General features: G+C 36.8%; 1 protein-coding gene and 1 long non-coding RNA gene across 52 annotated transcripts in view; one reads left to right on the forward strand and one right to left on the reverse strand.

Moving 5' to 3' along the window:
• The window catches only part of SP100 (SP100 nuclear antigen), a 91,667-nt gene that overhangs the window by 51,935 nt on the left and 20,949 nt on the right, over nt 1-18,783 (forward strand). For all 50 annotated transcript variants that reach the window (XM_070270618.1, XM_070270619.1, XM_070270625.1 and 47 more), the window contains 3 exons: nt 2,025-2,081; nt 3,050-3,103; nt 15,419-15,463. In XM_070270618.1, coding sequence (XP_070126719.1) covers nt 2,025-2,081; nt 3,050-3,103; nt 15,419-15,463 — 156 coding nt within the window. The remainder of the gene's footprint in view (nt 1-2,024; nt 2,082-3,049; nt 3,104-15,418; nt 15,464-18,783) is intronic.
• LOC111773857 (uncharacterized) lies at nt 1,565-17,702 on the reverse strand. Of its 2 annotated transcripts, XR_011439855.1 has the most exons (4): nt 17,339-17,688; nt 13,966-14,019; nt 13,674-13,839; nt 1,565-2,375 (listed from the first exon to the last, which is right to left on the reverse strand). It is a non-coding gene; the product is annotated as an uncharacterized lncRNA (long non-coding RNA). The 2 variants fall into 2 exon arrangements; XR_011439854.1 differs by lacking the exon at nt 13,966-14,019 and having other exon boundaries at nt 17,339-17,702.

Below are 18,783 nucleotides of genomic sequence, written 5' to 3' on the forward strand. Positions count from 1 at the left end.
TCTGTGAGATGAAGCTGAATATAGAGGAAGGAAATATAAAGACCAAGATTGTAATTGTAAAAAAAAAAAAAAAAAAAAAAAAGCCAAAGTGTCAGATAAGATTGAGAGAAATGGACTAGAAGGAAAGAAAAAACAGAAAGGGAAGTTACAGTAGAAAGAGGTTTACTTTGATACCAAAACTTGATCTGGGGAGAGAAACATAGGAAATAGATAAGAATGAGATACATACATAGGGTAATAAATGAAGAGGAGTAAAGATGAGGCAGAAAGAGAACTATGTAGAGAAAGAGTTAAAAGATGAGAGAAAATGGTAGAAAGAGGGGACAGTGTAAAAGGAGGAGAAGAGAGAGATGGAGAAATTGTGGGATCTGAAATGATCATAAGACAAAAGCAACATTGGCACAGAAGTGGCTCACGATAGAAGTGAGTTTTCAGGGTAAAGTGTCCCCAGGAATCGAAGTAGAGCCTGTAACTCACCCAGATTACAAGAGACCTCACCCCAGGTGTTTCATCCACTCTTATGCCTTCAATCACCATCCACAACCTAATGCTTCCTAAGCATAGATATCCAACCTAGCCCTGTGTAAATGTCTAAACTCAATCATTCAATTGTCGGGAAAGTCTTTGTCCAAGGTTCTGAAAGTTCTAGTCTTCTCTATTTACGTGGGTCTCTCTCAAGACCTTCAAACTCAACACTTCCAAAAGTGAGCACATATTTTCCTTTAAAACCAGCATCAATTTACCCATTCTTTCAAATTTAAATTCTCAGAGTCATCCATGGCACTGCCATCTCCTCAGTCGATATACCCCATCTGTCACTAACTCCATCAATTCTTTTAAGTGTCTCCAACCTGTCCATTTATCTCTATTCCCATAGCTATCACTCTAACCCATATCTATATCACTTGTTACTTGAACTGGAGCCACAGTCTCCTGTTTGTCTTCCTTCTAACTTCCTCCCACAAGATGTATTCTAAGTGATTTAGTTAAATTGATCTTTCAAAAATGCAAATATGTTCATGCTGCTTCCTACATAAAATGAAATATCCTTTAATTTCCTTTAGGATTAAGTCAGTTACCCTTTGTGTGGTCTCCAAAGCCACCTACTTTGGGACTCCTGCCTCTTTCTCCATCCTCTTCATTGCCCCTTATTCTCTCACTCCATGTTCAGACATGCTAAACTCCTTTTGGTTATTCACATTTGCTGAACCCTGACCTTTGCACAAGCTTCTCCATCCATTTAGTATTATCATCTTGACCTCCTTCCTCCCTAATTTGGCCAACTCCTGCTTCCGTGATACATCCTCAGGGAGAGGTTCCTCATCTCAAACTAGGCTAGTTCTTCTTGCTTTATGCACCCCTATATGATCTGTTATCGTATATCATATTTCAATATGTTCACTCATTTGTGTGTCAATTCCCTGGTTGCTCATAAGACTGACAAGCACCAATGCTTCAGTAATCCTGTGCCCTGCATTATTGTCAGCATCTGACACATAAAAGAAGGAAACTTGCTGAGTGAGTGAAAAAAGTTTTTCACTTTCTATATTCCAACACTGGGAAATTTGTCTGGCAAAAATTAGTTTATTATAGTATTTATACAGAATATTTACAAAAATTATTTTAACAATTGAATTCTATATATATGTACTGCATATACATATAAATGTAATAAATAATATTTCTAGAGAAGAGTAACATCACATAAAGGTGTACTCAAAATATGTAAAAAAAAGTCATCAATGAGTGGATGGAGAAGAATATAAGAAAAAATAGAAAAACAAAAATACAGATTTGGGCTAAACGAAAAGGATAAAAAAAAAACCAGGTTGAAAGGAAGGGACAGACAATGAAGAGAAAACGATTTCAGAGGTAGAACCATCCTTTGATGTGGGAGTAGAGAAAAAGAGGATCATCGGAAGGGAGGAGGTGCAAATGAAAATTTCTTACAGATCACAACTTAAGAGCAGTGCTACAAGAACCTGGAAATGAGAAATGTTCCTATATCATGTGTTTTTCAAAAGGTGTTCCAGGAAGCCAAGAAGCAAGAACTGAGAATAATCAACCATCTGACATGATGGGTAAGGCTGCCCATGGGCCTTTGGGTGGAGGTGGTTCAGCGGATACAATAGAACCTGCGTATGTCTGTGGTTGGTGTTCAAGGTTCAAAAAGAACATCAGGCAGCCCATCAACAGGGCGTGGGCCAGTTATGAAGATTAAAACTGCAGGGCCTGGGCTGCAGGATGTCAGGTGTCTGAAATCAGAGATCCTGTTTCCTGCTGCATTTCAGTCTGAGCACACTGTGACGAGAAGTGGGTCCAGTCAATGCCGTAATCCCACTTTCTGCATTTGCTTGATCTGATCCTTTTGGGAACTGCAGGCAGACAAGAGATTGTTACAAAGTTGTGTTTAATAGAATGGGCCATCTTGATTACACATGGATGATGTAGAAGAAATACACTGGCAAAAACAGCAGTATCTCATTTACTATATTGGCATATTGATACTAAAGTGCTGGAGTTATATAGTGACTTCTACCTTTACCCGTGGAACAAAGAAATCCAAGTGTTCTTCTGCTGATAGACGATAGTGTCACTCTGTCACTACCTTGGAAAGGGCTCAAAAGACAAATGGTCCTGCTAACTGTCAGGAAAAAAGACCTCTGAGAACTATTCTTAAACTCAACGTTTCGTTTTGAAGGATGCCCTCCAGCACGTTATTGATTTATATAGTGACTTCTCATTAACTCTTGCAAATAAAATCTTACTTCATCTTCATAAAAAAGTTAAAGCCTGAATAGGACAACTGTTGTTATCCTTGTTTCGTAAATGAGGAAAGTGATGCACATATGTAATTAAGAGCTTTTTCAAAGTCTCAGAGAAATAAAGCAAGACCTTAGATAGCACTTCGTTGCCTGTCTAGTTCCTTTAGAATGGAGACAGGGAAATGATACTCAGAACATCATTATAAATTCACGCCTTCCACAATAACATTTGTAATTTTTATTCATAAGTTACGCTTCTCTGACCTCTGCTTATTACTTTCTAGATACCATGGATATTGGAAACAATTCTACTTTGGGAAAACACAGTGGGAAAAGAAGTAAGAGTGATTAAGAATTTACTTGATTTTGATGTTACAATTGAACTATCTTTTAATGCTAAAGTTTATTAGCATTTTCTATACCTTTCATATGACAGAAAATGAATGCCTTTAAAGTAACTATTTTTTTCAAAATGCTCATGTCTTCCTGTTGCTTTTTACTCTGATTTTAAATGTATGTTTCTTATAAATGTTGGTGTATATCTTTCCCCAGTTTTTCATGCATGTATTTATACATTTTGGAATATATTTTTATTTATCTAAATACGGTAATTCTATATATACTTTCCTTTTCTTGCTTTTAAAAATTAATGTATTATATCTAGATGATAAAAGCATTTAACATTTTTAATTGATCTATAAAAAGTCTTATTTAAGGACTGCTTTAACATGGCACCCTTCATTTCTGGTGTGATTGAGCATTTTTAGTTTATTGGTCATTTGTTTTTCTTCATAGAATTTTCTGTCATAGAATGCTGTGTCATTGTTTCCTATTGTGGTATTTGTCTTTTTCTTACTATGCTGAATGAATATAGAAATCCTTATATGATATATATGTTAAATTTTGGTCATATACGTTGTTAATATGTAACCTCATTTGTTGTTTTTCTTATAGGTTTGTTATTAGAATCTTTTGTCTTAGAGACGTTATAAATTTTTACATAGTCAAATTTGTCAGCTTTTGGCTCTCTGGGTCTTGGGTTTCCTATCATTTGCAACAGCCATTTCTAACTGAAGACTTTTTAAATATTTTTCTGTATTTGATTCTAGGGCATTTGAAGTACCTGATCATTTTTAATGTTTACATCCACAATCCCGTGGATTTTGCCTTTTTGTGTGTATGTGAGGTGGAAATTTTAAAGCGATTGCCTACGCTGCTACATTGTGATTTGAATTATCACTTTGATCACACAGTGTCTTTACCTGTCTATATACTGGTTTTTCTTTTGTAATCGAAGGAGCTACAGAAAAGAAAGTGGAGCTCAGAATCTGCTCAGGAAGCTTCCTCCCACCTCCTTCCCAAGTTCATTGGAAGCTGTGATTAGAAATGCATTGAATTTGCAGATTCATTTGAGGAGAACAGAGACTTTTGTAGACTTATTCACACCTTATTTAACGTTCTTCTGATAAGAATTTTCCTACACTTTTTTTTGTTTTATATGTTGTGCAAATTTGTCTGTTACTATGGATATCTTTTTTTCCCATTGTATTATAGCTGGAGTGAATTTAAATGAGACAAGAATCTCAAAATCTTTATTTAAATAGGAAATCTGTGGTCATTTGATTACTACTTGCATGTGAGGAAATCAGAATGCCAAGGATCTATTTCTTAAATCAGAAATTCTTAAATCACATTAAAATCTTACAAGTGTCTATACAATTTAGAGACGTAGACATCACCTAAAATATTATGACCAGGCCCAAAAGTTTTCAAGACAATCAATCAGAATTAAAGTTTCTTTGGAAATTAGTTTCATGAGAAGTGGAAACAATTTCTAATTTGGGGGAGTGTTACAAGATCCCTTCAAATAACTCTTCCAAGGACAAATTTTTGTTAACAGAGAACAGAACAAATTGGTAATGGTTACGAATAGACACATCTCCGTATTTTTCAAGAGAACAAGACTTCTCTTCTTATGAAATTTCTCATTTTGACACTTTGTCAAATCAGATTCTTTACATTAGTTTTATGGTATAGAACGGTCTCTCTCCTTCCACAGCTATGAATTGAGAGGACTTTCCCTCCATCTTTTCCTGTAATTTTGTTAGTTATGAAGACTTACATTTTTAAAGTCTGGTCTCTGGAATTTCTTTAGTTTTATAAGAAACACAGACCCATAGAGTTCAATTTTGTTGGCAGAAACAGAGAAGGGCCTGAAAAAGATTTTACCTAAAAGCAGTAAAATAGGAAGTATATAGATTTTTCTACTACAGCCACCCGTCTTGTCACTTAAATCTGTATCAGCCCACGTATAATTCATTCTCCACTCAATAGTCTGACACCCAATTACTTACACCCTTTCAACGGTTTCCAGTTGAACCTAGACAAAAGTTTAACCTCCTTACCATGCCTAAAAGCATTACATAAGCTGCCCCTTTGATCACCTCTTAAATCTCATCTCTTACCATTCTTTCTTTCACATACTACTCTGGCCTCTTTGAACAAACTGAGTAAGTTTCTGCCTCAGGAAGTTTGCACTTGATGTTGACGCTACATAAAATACTTTTCTTCTCAGCTCAACTGTCTCTTCCTCAGAGAGGCCTTCCCTGGTCTCCATTTCTTAAATATCCCCTCCAGCTTCTTTTATATCACCCTTTGATCTGTCTTTTCACCTGTTGTATCATGTTTTTTATGTATGGAAGATTTTATCTTTATGTAATCTAATTAGTCTATATTATCCTTGTGCTTATGCTTCTCTATCTTATTTAAGAAATCTTGACCTAACCTGAAGCTACCTTTCAGGTTATCTTTTCATATCTTTCCTCTTTTATGGGACATCTTGACCAATGGAGGACAGGATCCAGTGATTCCATTTTTAGGATGAACAGTTTGAGAATCATTTTTTTATGGCTCCTCAAGGGATCCCCAGCAGGATCAGGAACCAGTTGACCACAGTGGCAACCAATCCAGTTGGCTTTCTCTCTGACTCTTTCCTTCTTCCCATTTCTCTATTCCTGAAGCTTAAGGTAGTTTCAAAAATAAACTGACTGAGCACACACTCTTATCTCAACATTGGCTTCTGGGAATACCAGGCGAATACACTCATTTCTTTCCTCATTTAGATCTTTAATCCTTTTAGAATTGATTTTTGTGTGTGTGATATGAGGTAGGGGTCTAATGTTTTCTGACATAGGTAATCAATTGTCTCAGCTTCTCCCATAATGTGTAATGTCACATATGGCATGCATCAAACTGCTATATATGTATGGATTTATTTCTGGGCTTTCTAGTCTGATCCATTGCTCTATCTATTCTGCATCAACACATAGTATACCCTATTAAATATTAAAACCTTATAATATCTTGATATCTGGTAAAGCAAGTTTCTCTCAATTTTTTTCTTTTTCAGAATTGTCTTGGCTATTATAATCATTTGTTCTTTCATATAAATTTTGGTATCATCTTATCAAGTTCCCTAAAAAACCCTGTTGAATTTTTTATTGCAATTGTATAGAATGAATTTGGAAAGAAATGACATCTCTAAAATATTGAGTCTTCCAATTCATGAACATGATATATCTCACTATTTATTTATTCTCTTTTCTTTTTAGATTCTTCATTCATTTATTCAACAAATATTTATTGTCAAAGCCACTCAGTAGAGATAAAGAAGTGAACAAAATTATATTGAGTTTACATTCTAATAGGGGGATATAGGCAATACACAAATAAGTATAAAATAAGGAGTAATGGAGATATAGAGTAAAAGAAACATGCCATCTTATATAGGGTGTCCAGGGAGAGCCTCATTGGCAAATTGAAAAATAAGTACATAGCCAAATGAGATAATGGACTAAGCCACAGAGGTGAGGCTGAGAAGACCTTAGTGCAAAGCCCAAGACAGAACGTGCATGGTTTTTTGAGGAAGTGGCACGGAGGCCACTGGCTGGGGAAGTAGAGGGGATGGAGGGGGAAGTGGTTTGTCAGGATCATGTAGACCTTACAGGTCATGGTAAAGACTTTAGATTCTTGTCTTAGTAAAAGGAGAAGACATTGGAAAGTTGTGACCTGAGGAATGATATGATCTGAATTATGTTTTTAAAAGATTGCCCTGGAATTCACATGGAAAAAGACTTTAGGAGGGTGTAGGATGAGAGATCAGTAAGGAGGTCATTATAATGGTTTGGGAAAGTATGATGGTGGATTGGACTAAGCTGGTGGCAGTGGATGGCTGGATTCTGAAAATACACATGTGTATAATACTCTAACATATATAAATACATATACTTTATATATAAATGTATAATTATATATTATATGTAAATGTTTATACATAATATAGAAATATGCTTATGTAGATATATAATATAAAGATGTTACATATAAATATATACAATTATAAATTATAAGAAAATATATTAAATATATAAATTATACATAAATAAATGTTAAATTATATATAAATAAATATTATAAAAAATTATATTTAATACATATATATTTATATATAATAAGTGCTATATATATAATAAATATAAATACATCTATATATAAAACTCGAACATGTTTCTGGTCATCTAGAAGGTCACACACATGTCTAGGGAAGTACATGTACCTAGGGCTGTGTGCACACTCAGGAAAGAGCTAAGAAAGACCTGAGCTCTCACCTCGGGCTAACCTTGAGGTTCTGTGCAAGAAGGAAGTGAGAGCTAAGGTAGAGTTGTAAACTGCCTAGCTATTTGTTGAAGCCGTGCATCAACACAGGCAAAGACCCCTTGGCAAAGACTGGGAAACTTACCAGTTCCAGATATTTAAGGAAATCTCTTTCTAATCATTAGCTGACTACTAAGCTAACTGAACAGAGACTACAGTGGCCACCTGGCAAAAAATACAGACTTTACAGAATTAGTTCAGAAAAAAAGCACTAAATAAACAATAAAAGCTAGCAGTAACAACAACAAACAGCAATAGCAACAAAATTGGGGGAGAGAGGAGTATCTGATTTCCAGAGTTACCATATTGTATTACATAAAATGTCAGGCTTTTTTAAAAAATTACTTGACATGCAAAGAAACAACAAAGTATTTTCCTATACTCAGGAAAAACAGAAATAGTCCCTAAGGAAGACCAGATACAGGAATTACTAGATGAAAGTTTTATTTTTTTATTTAAGTATAATTGACATACAATATCCTATTCATTTCAAGTGTACATCAGAGTGATTCAATATTTATGTACGTTACAAAATGATCACCACAATAAGTCTAGTTACCATCTGTCACCATACAAAGTTATTACAATATTATTGGATATATTTCCTATGCAGTACATTACATACCCATAACATTTATTTTATAACTGGAAGTTTATACCTCTTAATCCTCTTCACCTATATTGCCCACCCTCAACCTCTTCCCAGCTCTGGTAACCACGTTTGTTTCCTGTATCTATGAGTCTGTTTCTGTTTAGTCTTGTTTGTTTTTGTCTTTTAGATTTGACATATAAGTAAACTCATGTGGTATTTATCTTTCTCTATCTGACTTATTTCACTTAGCATAATTCCCCCCTAGGTCCACACACATTATCACAAATGGCAAGATTTCATTCTTTTTTTATGGCTGAGTAATGTTCCATTGTGTATATATACCACATCTTCTTTATCCATTCATCTATTGATGGACACTTAGGTTGCTTCCATAGCTTGGTTGTTGTAAATAATGCTAAAGTGAGCATAGGGGTGCATATATCTCTTCAAATTAGGGGGAGGTTTGGGGGGGTTTGTTTGTTTTGGTGAGGAAGCTCAGCCCTGAGCTCACATCTGTGCCAACCTTCTTCTATTTTATATGTAGGACGCTGCCAGAGCATGGCTTCATGAGCCATGTGTAGGTTGCCACCCGGGATGTGAACCCACAAACCCTCAGATGCCAAAGCAGAGCACATGAACTTAACCACTACAACACCAGGCTAGTCCTTCAAATTAGTGGTTTTGTTTTCTTTGGATAAATACTCAAAAGTAGAATTACAACCAACATCATACTCAATGGTAAAAAGCTGAAAGCTTTTCCTCTAAGATCAGGAACAAGACAAGGATGACCACTCTCGCCACTTTTATTCAACATAGTATTGCAAGTCCTACCACAGCAATTAAGTAAGAAAAAGAAATAAAAGTCATCCAAATTGGAAAGAAAGAAGTAAAACTGTCACTATTTGCAGATGACGTGATGCTATATATTTAAAACCCTAAAGACTACCTCAAAAAAACTATTAGAACTAATAAATGAATTGAGTAAAGTTGTAGGATACAAAATTGAAATACAGAAATCGGTTGGGTTTCTATGCACTAATAACAAGCTATCAGAAAGAGAAGTTAAGAAAACAACCCCATTTACAATTGATCAAAAAGGATAAAATACCTAGGAATAAATTTAAACAAAGAGGTAAAAGATCTGTACTCTGAAAACTATGAGACATTGATGAAAGACATTAAAGATGACACAAATAAATGGAAAGATAAACTGTGCTCATATATTGGAAGAATTAATATTGTTAAAATGTCCATGCTACCCAAAGAAATCTACAGATTCAATGCAATCCCCATCAAAGTACCAATGGCATTTATCACAGAACTAGAACAAAGAATCCTAAAATTTGTATGGAACAAGAAAAGACCCTGAATAGCCAAAGCAATCTTGAAAAAGAAGAACAAAGCTGGAGGCACCATGCTCCCTGATTTCAAACTATACTACAAAGCAATAGTGATGAAAATGGTACAGTCCTGGCACAAAAATAGATATAGATTAATGGAATAGAATAGAGAGCCCAGAAGTAAATTCACACATATATGGTCAATTAATCTATGATGAAGGAGGCAAGAATATACAATGGGGAAAAGACATCTCTTCAATAAATGATGTTGAGAAAACTGGACAGCTATACACAAAATAATGAAACTGGACCACTATCTCACACCATATACAAAAATAAATACAAAATGGATTAAAGACTTGAATGTAAGACCTGAAACTATAAAATTCCTAGAAGAAAATATAGGCAGACAGTTCTTTGACATCAATTAAACAAAGGCTTTAAATCAGCTGTTTTAAATATATTCAATGAACTAATGTAAACCATATGAAAAAAGTAAGAAAATGACTTCTCACCAAATAGTAAATATCAATAAAGAGATAGAAATTATATTAAAAAATAGAAATCTGGATTGAAAAGTACAATAACTGAAATAAAAAACAAGGAAGGGGCCGGCCCCATGGCCGAGTGGTTAAGTTCGCGCACTCCACTTCGGCAGCCCAGGTTTTCGCTGGTTCAGATACTGCGCACGGACATGGCAGCACTCATCAGGCCTTGTTGAGGTGGCATCCCACATGCCACAACTAGAAGGACCCACAACTAAAAGTATACAACTATCTACGGGGGGGGGGGGCGGTTGGGGAGAAAAAGCAAAAACAAAAAAAGAGAGAGATTGGCAAGTTGTTAGTTCAGGTGCTGATCTTTAAAAATAAACAAAAAAATAAACAATGAAAAAAGTGGGTGGATTCTTAAAATACACTGTGTGTTATGTATTTATACATGTAAACATATATATACATATACAGCTGATTCTCCTTATTCGTGGTAGATATGTTCTGTAAAGCCACCCAAACACTGAGTCAGCTAATATTGAACTATTGCTGCTAGAGGAAATGGAGGGCTGTGTTCCTGCAAGCCTCTGTTCATAACATTTTTGTCAACTGATCAATACATACCTTTGTTTTATGAATGTCTCTGTTTAAAGATGACTTAATATATATGAAGATTCATTAATGTTGAAATCACAGCCAATAGTATTATAACTCATGCCTGAATGAAGTTCTCTAACACACATCTTTTCTCCATAAGGCACAGCCTTTTTGTGCTTAGGAATGCTAGATAACACTTCACCACTACACTTGGGGGCCTTTTTTTTTTGGAGGAAGATTAGCCCTGAACTAACATCTGCTGCCAATCCTCCTCTTTTTGCTGAGGAAGACTGGCCCTGAGCCAACATCCATGCCCATCTTCCTATACTTTATATGTGGGACGCCTACCACAGTGCCAGGCAGTGCCATGTCCGCACTGGGGATCCAAACTGGTGAATCCCGGGCCACCAAAGCAGAACGTGTGAACTTAACCACTGCACCACTGGGCCAGCCCCTTGGGGGCCATTTTAAAGAGCAAAATTGGAGACGGTGTCAAGATGGTGGGTAAGAGGACTCTGAACTCACCTCCTCCCACAGACACAACCAATTTACAACTACTCTTGGAAAAATTACCCCTGAGAGAGAACTGAAAACTGGATAAAAAAGAACCCCCACCACAAGGGACAGTGCTAAGTGAGATGAAAGAGGCAGAAATTCCTTTCTGGAGAGGAAAAAAGCCACCTTCAAGAACCACGGCACTTCACAGCTGGCCAGGAGCAACCTTAAGGTACGAAGCCTTCCCTGGAGGAGCAGGGGATCTGAGCAGGGGAGCATAACTGCTATAAACACACATTAGACTCAGCACAACCAAGATGAGTGTCATAATATCTGGCTGTGCTAGCTACTAACAACAATGGGGAATACCCCCAGAAAAGCTATTGGACATAAGGGGGGAAAGGCTGGCTCTTAAAAGGCCCATGCACAAATTCACCTGTTTCAGAAAGCAACCTAAAATCACCAGAAAGAAAGGTGCACAGTCCTTTGGTGAAAAGGTTCATCTGATAGGCTCTGGGTGCATCTTGGTGAGAGGTGAGATCTCTCCAGGGACTGAGACATTGGTGGTAGCCATTACTGTGACCTAGTACAGGCGTGCTGACACAGACGCTGGAAGACACCATTGGAGTTCTTCTGCTGGCCTGTTAGCCCACAGTCTGCTGCACCCACTGGAGCACTGATTCAAACCAGCTCAGCTAGGGCAGGAAGCCCACCCTAGGGACTGGCCCCACCCAACAGCAAGCCCTCAGGCAGCTTGTGGACCCACATAGACAGGGTGCCTACAACCTCTGCAGCCAGGCACAAAAAAAGAAGTTAGATATGATATCAAAAAAAGCCATCAAACCACAAGGGACAAGAGCAAGAGAAGAAGAAAAGAACAGAGAAGAATTACTAAAACACCCAGAAAAAAAGTAACAAAATAGCAATAAGTACATACTTATCAATAGCTACTTTAAATATCAATGGACTAAATATTCCAGTCAAAAGGCATAGGGTGGCTTACTGGATAAAAAAAAAAAAAAGACCTATATCTATGCTGCATACAAGAGACATGCTTCAGACCTAAAGACACTCACAAACTGAAAGTGAAGGGATGGAAAAAGATACTCCATGCAAATGGCAATGAAAAGAAAGCTGGAGTAACGATATTTATATCAGATGAAACAGGCTTTAAAACATAAACTGTAACAAGAGACAAAGAAGGACACTACATAATGATAAAGGGAACACTCCAACAAGAGAATATAACACTTGTAAATATCTATGCACCCAACCTAGAAGCACCTAAATATATAAAGAAATTATTAACAGACATAAAAGGGGAAATAGACAGTCAACAATAATAGTAGAGGAATTTAACACTCCACCTACACTAATGGGTAGATCATACATATATTAAATTTTTAAAAATGCAAAAAACACGGCACTCCATAGATCACGAAAGGACGCTTGTTTACAGAATGAGATCTGAGACAAGAAGGCAGAGCATCACCTTATTCAACTTCAGCTAGGAACATGTGCATCCAGCAACTCAAATCTTTTTACTACTCTGCACATGTCTGTGAATGACCTTGAAAGTGCCATAAGTGATTGATTTGGGGATTACAAATAAAGTTTAGCAAGAGAGTTCCCAAATATGGAACCCATGAATAATGAAGATTGGTTGTATATATATATTTTTTCATTCTTTCTAAAATTAATGTTTTTTAAGTTAGATAATGCATAGGTTCTCACAGGCAATATTTTTGCTGTTGTTACTTGCTAGATAGCCTGCCGTTTGGATGTATATTTCTTCTTTGACCCAAGGGTTGTTTAAGAAAGGGTGGGAAAAAAATGTGTATTCTCTATTTTCTCAATATGGAGCTGAATATGTATCAGTCATATCAACCTAGTTAAATGTATCATAGCTTCCTCATTTTGTCCACTTGATATCTCATGGACTGAGGAAGGTAAAAATAAAGTTGTCTACTAGTAGTGTGTTTCTACGTATTTCTCATTGTATTTCCTGTAATTTCTACTTGCTTAAAACTTTTTGGCCTGAGTTATGTTTTCTTTTGCTATTCATATCATGATTCCCTGGTTTGTTTCAGCTGATGTAGGCTGAATATACCTTTGCCTATACATTTATTTTCAATATTTTAATGTTTTTACATGAGTCCCTAACATGATTGAAAGTTGAGATCTACTGTGTAATTTAATCTCAAAATCTTTTATTTAAATGAGTTAAGCCCATTTGCTTTTATTGATAGGACCAAAATGTTTGATCTTATTTCTGTTAGATGAATTTGTATTATATATTCTAGTATCTTGAATATTAAAAATGTTGACTCTCTGCATTCTGTCTTCTATACATTTATGTGCGTGTGTGTACTTCTGATATTTAAGATTTGCATTTTTGTTCTAGTCGTTACAGCTGGTCACATGGCTACAACTGGTCACATGGCTGCTTAGCTAAGACTAAACCTCTCAACCGTCCCTGCAGTTAGCCCTGGCCACATGACTAAGTTCTGGTCAATGGCATCTGAGTAGAAGAAATCTGAGCCACTTTTGCATCTTTCCCTTAAGAGAAATGAGTGGTTGAGCCCTTGCTCATGTCCCATATTTTCATTGATTAGGATTATATATTTCTGATATTTAGAAAGGTTTGTATTTTTGCTCTAGTGATTACTCTTAGAATTACCTTGGGGCAGCCTTGTGGCCGAGTGGTTAAGTTGGCGTCTCCACTTTGGTGGCCCAGGGTTTCACTGGTTCGGATCCTGGGCGCAGACGTGGCACCGCTCATCAAGTCATGCTGAGGTGGCATCCCACAGAGCAGAGCCAGAAAGACCTGCAACTAGAATATACAACTATGTACGGGGGGGGGGGGGGGGGGGATTGGGGAGAAGAAGAAGGAAAAAAAAAGAAAAGAAGATTCTCAACAGATGTTAGCTTAGCTCACGTGTCAATCTTTAAAAAAAAAAAAAAAGGATTACCTGTATGTGACACTTTTGGTCCTCTATTTTAGACAGTATTCATTAGTTTACCACCTGAAAGATTCGTAAAATCAGCATACGTCGTTTTCCTCTGTCCAGTCTCTTTCCTCTCTTATCCAGTTTAGGCCCTGATGTTCCCTTTATGTTTACCTCTCACCTATTAAGTGTCCTTTATGTTTACCCCTTGATTTGTCCAAATAATACCCTTTGACTTCTGGCTATATAACAGATGATAACCTTGCTCCACCACCCATATTTTCCCCTTCCTCCTACTTTTTGTTTTTCTTTTTGCTATTATACTATTTCCATATTGCCAGGGGATAACTGTTGATCATTCTGGTCTGTCACCTCACTCCACACTTTTATTTGAATCCCTTTCCCCAAATTTTCCGATTTTGTCTTGGTTTGCTGAAGTGGATCCTTCAGTAGTTTTCTCAATATATGGACTCATAGGAATGATATTTACACAATTTTTCTATTCAAAAGTATTTGTTTTTGTTATTTATACCTGAAAAATAATTTGCTCACTATTTATTTCTAGAAGTATCTTGTAGATTTTCATCCACTGTCCTGTTACTGTGGAAAATTCTGTAGCCAATAAGGTCCCCCTCCTTTGAAAAATGACTTAATCTTTTTGCCTAGTCTGCCCATTTAATTCTTTCTTTACCTTTAAAGTCCAGTAAGTTTTCTGGAATGTATTTCAAGGTTAAATGTTTGAAGTCAATTTTCTCCACTACAGAGTGAAAATATATGTATTTATAATATGTATATTCAATTTTTTGTTATAATCTCAGTAACGTTTTTCTTGAGTTTATCTTTAAGTATTTCCTCCATTACTTTGATTTTCTTCTTCAAGAACTCCAGTGATTCTTCCTTATTTTCTCTCAAAGTTTTCTAAATTGTTCTTAAACGTCTTTGTTTCCTTTTCTACTTTCTATAATCAATCCCTTCACTTTAATTTCTGAAACGTCTAATCTCTTTTATTTTCCTTCTAAACTTGTCTTCATTTCTCTGAGGGGCTTTTTTTTTTCTTTTACTTCTTTCTTAAGTTTTGGTATCGAGAACATGGATGATAGCCTTAGCTTTTCATGGCAAGGCTCTAAATTCCAGGATGTGCACTGTACTGGTGAAATCTACTGGTCCTTGACCCCTATGACCTTCCCTCTCTTCTGTCAGCTTCTGCTGATTTCTGTTGCTTTTTACGTTTCCTTTATTGTGAATGAGAACACCTCATTGAATATGTAAAAGCATACTGTAAATGCCAGGTACCGTGTAAATGTTTTCATTGCTATTATTTTCAGTGTAATGACAACCAAGATGATATGTTGGTAGCTAGGGAGTTATCCCAAAAGTGGAATGAAGACAAAAATGAAGTTCTTGAAGGTTACTGACACATAAAGCTTATAAATCTCTGTTTATAATTCTAAAGGATTATTTTCTTTTCTATTTGCAGGAAAAAAGAGACGTTGTATGAATAAAAAAAACAGTCTCCGAAAAGGTAAGAATAAATGTGAGGATTCACATGTGTGAGCTTACTGCAGCACTGATCTTCCTGCCAGACCCCATCTTTGCTGCAGCCCAGAAACCTCCTATGGGCTTCATCACTAGTGGATTATTTAGAGTAACACAGGCTAAGTCGTTGTAACAAAGAGACCCAAAAATACAACTGCTTAAATCACATAATTTGTTTCTCTTTCATCAAATAGTCCAGAAATGTTAGGAAGAACCTGCCTTCCTCAACATATGGTTTCTCTCTCTGGGCCCAAGAAAGTTATCTGGTTACCATTGTCTCTCAACCAGTAGGAATGGGAGAAATGGACAAGGAAATCACCTATCTATTTCTTTTAGTGGAAAGACCCAGAGTCTTCAGCTCATATCCCATTGGCCAAAACTTAGTCACAGGACCAGAGCTAGCTGCAAGTGAGTCTGAGAAATATGATCTCTAGTCAGACAGTCTTAGGTCCAGCTGTAACTCTATTCCTATGGCAGAAAAAGAGAATGATTATGGGTGACAAATAGCAATCTGCTTACTTGCCCTCCATGTTTTCATCCAAAGTCACTGATTTCCTCAATCAAGGAGGAAAATTCAGACTCTCCATTGGCCTCTGACAAGAAAAGGAACTGGAACCCAGATGCAGCACAGAGCTATGTGAACAGAGACAAGTCAGCCTTGAGTGGGAAATGAGGGACAAGGAGAAAGCGTTGGAAAGGTTTGTTGTAACTAAGGAGCACAGCCCTCAACAGAATAAGGAGAAACATACACAGGGAACTTGAATCAATTAAGCAGAAGACAGAGTCCTGGTACCACATCAGATCTAAACCTGGGAAACACAGTTATTTAAACCTCAATCAGAGCAGACATCACACTGTTTGTGCAGTAGAGGATGAAAGAGATGAGTGGCGCTCCATTTTCTGCATTAGGTTCTGCAATTTTTCATTTCTATTGCATTCCTTCTTTTCTTCCTCTTCCTTGCCTCTCTTCTTTTTCCATTCCCTCTGCCATTCTACCTATGTTTCTCTCGTAGACTTTATTTCTTTTGTTCATTCTTTAACATCACATTATATAAAATACTGCTACTAGGTTTATATGGTACTGTAGAGGTGGCAGAGCTTCTTCCTCTAGAGTTAAAAACGTATGTGGATACATCTTATTTCCTTTCCATTTCTTCTGACTAATTCTATCACAAATACGTATTCATATATTTGTGTAATATAACAAAAGTATAAACACATTTAAATATAAATAAATATATACATATATTTCTAGCATCTCTATCATTTTATCTCTATGCTTATCTTTATCATCTTGGTTATTTCCCAGGTTATACTTAACCAGGTCTAAGATTTTTTTTCTTCTGAGTTTTTGTGAAACCTTTCTACCTTAGCTGCTTTATTAAAACAGTGGGAATTTGTAGTCTAAGTTCAAATCACATTTGTTCCTTCTCCTGCTTTCTTTTCAAATGTGTTCTCTCAAATAGTATTTTTTATGCCCCAGGATGAAGTCTTGGGTAAGCCCCAGAGCTATGCTAGTCCCTTTCAGCAGCAGGGATATTCTTATTCATTATTAAAAAGTCGGAGCTGATGTAATATTAAAACAGGCAACTATGTACTGAGGAAGTTGGTTGAGGCCAGCCTCTTCTCTCATCCATTCTTCCTCTCTAACCCCATCTAGTATTTACCACTTTTAGCTAATTCAAGTTTTGGGAGGAGAAAGAGAAAGAAGTGCTAAGGAGTAAGAGTGGCCCTCTTACGATGGATCCATCATGCCTCCCAAATATGGGGGTTTCATTAGCAACATTTATGAGTTCTTCAGAGACCCCTTCTTAAGAACACTGAAGTTCCCCTAATATAGGAACTCCGATTGACTGCTTACCACTTCCGTCTTAGTCTCCCAGCTTCTAGGAGGTCCACACTTCTGCTGGGGTCACCTTATCCATCCAAATGATACTTCCGGACAGAGCATCTCTCAAGAAGAACTAACTGAGCTCCTCCCTTCCTCAGGGAGGCCCATGAGAATCATGCCTCTTCATGGTCCTATTGTCAGTGGGCATGTAGCTGGTTCTCAACATAGTCAACAAGATAAACAGAGCATCTAGACTCTCCAGACTTGAGTCTTTAAACTTCTCTGCCTCCCTCAAATTCCTGGAGACACAGATCAATTATCTTAAAGCTGAACCTTCTCACTTGCCTGGAGGGGAGGGGAGCACTTTACTCAATTTCTATAGCAAGTCTGTGATGTTCATAGACAATATTTGAACAGGAAACCCACTAACAGCCACTCCTACTTCCTGTGGCATATTTGAGCAAGAAAATTCACAAGAACAATTATAAAGTATTATAACTTTGTATTATTAGCAGTTCTTAAACATCGAATTTTGCAGTAAGGAAAACTCTGGTAATCTGAACTAAACTACTTTTATACCCATAGCTCATTTTGCCTCAACAGGCTTTGGTGAAAGGTGAATCCAACAGTAGCAGAGAAAGACACAGAGGGACAGAAAAAGAATGTGTTTGTCCAAGATGTCTTTGGGTGAACAAGCCTCAAATGTAGTCCAGCCATAGAACTGAAGACAGACATAGACAGAGGGAGGGAGGGAAGGAGTAAAAGAGGAACAAGGGAAGAGAGGAAGGAAGGAAGGGTGAGTGAACACTTCATGGCCCTGCCCTGGAGATCAACATGTTTGAACATGGGTCTCAGGAGATGTACTTCTTATGCCTCATCATCTTCCACCCACAACTCATCACCTGCTGAATCTGAGAGCATATTCCCCTGAGACAGGGTTTTAATCTACCCTTCTTTGTATCTGCAACCCTAAGGCTTTCTAGGACCTGAATTTCTAATTCTATAAATTCCCCTTGGGTGATATTCTCTTGGTTAACTTCTTAGATCCTAATTTTCTGTCCAAACCCATGTGGACAAGATCTTTGGTCATTTTCACTATATTTTCACCCCAAAAGCCTTCACTCAGGACTAAGATGATGGCCAGTGTTTCAACTGTGCAACTCACCGTCACATCTCTCTAGACAACCTAAATTCTTGCATTGCTGCTATTGATGTCTGCCTCTCAACCAAAGGAAATCTGCATTGCTTCACTTAATTTTTACATTTCTGGATGCTTCATTTCTTCATTGGTAATGGGGATAGTAAAAGTCCCTATCTCATAAATAAATTTATAGATTTAATTGTCTTGTGTTTGTATCAAGCACATAATAAGCACTTACCACCTGTTAGTTCTCATTATTATTCTCACAGTGTTTCTTGAGATACAAGGAATGAGACTCTGACTTAAATTCTTTTTTTATTATTAATGTGGATGT

The sequence above is a fragment of the Equus caballus genome, chromosome 6 (assembly GCF_041296265.1).
Source record: "Equus caballus isolate H_3958 breed thoroughbred chromosome 6, TB-T2T, whole genome shotgun sequence".
NCBI classification, from domain to species: domain Eukaryota; kingdom Metazoa; phylum Chordata; class Mammalia; order Perissodactyla; family Equidae; genus Equus; species Equus caballus.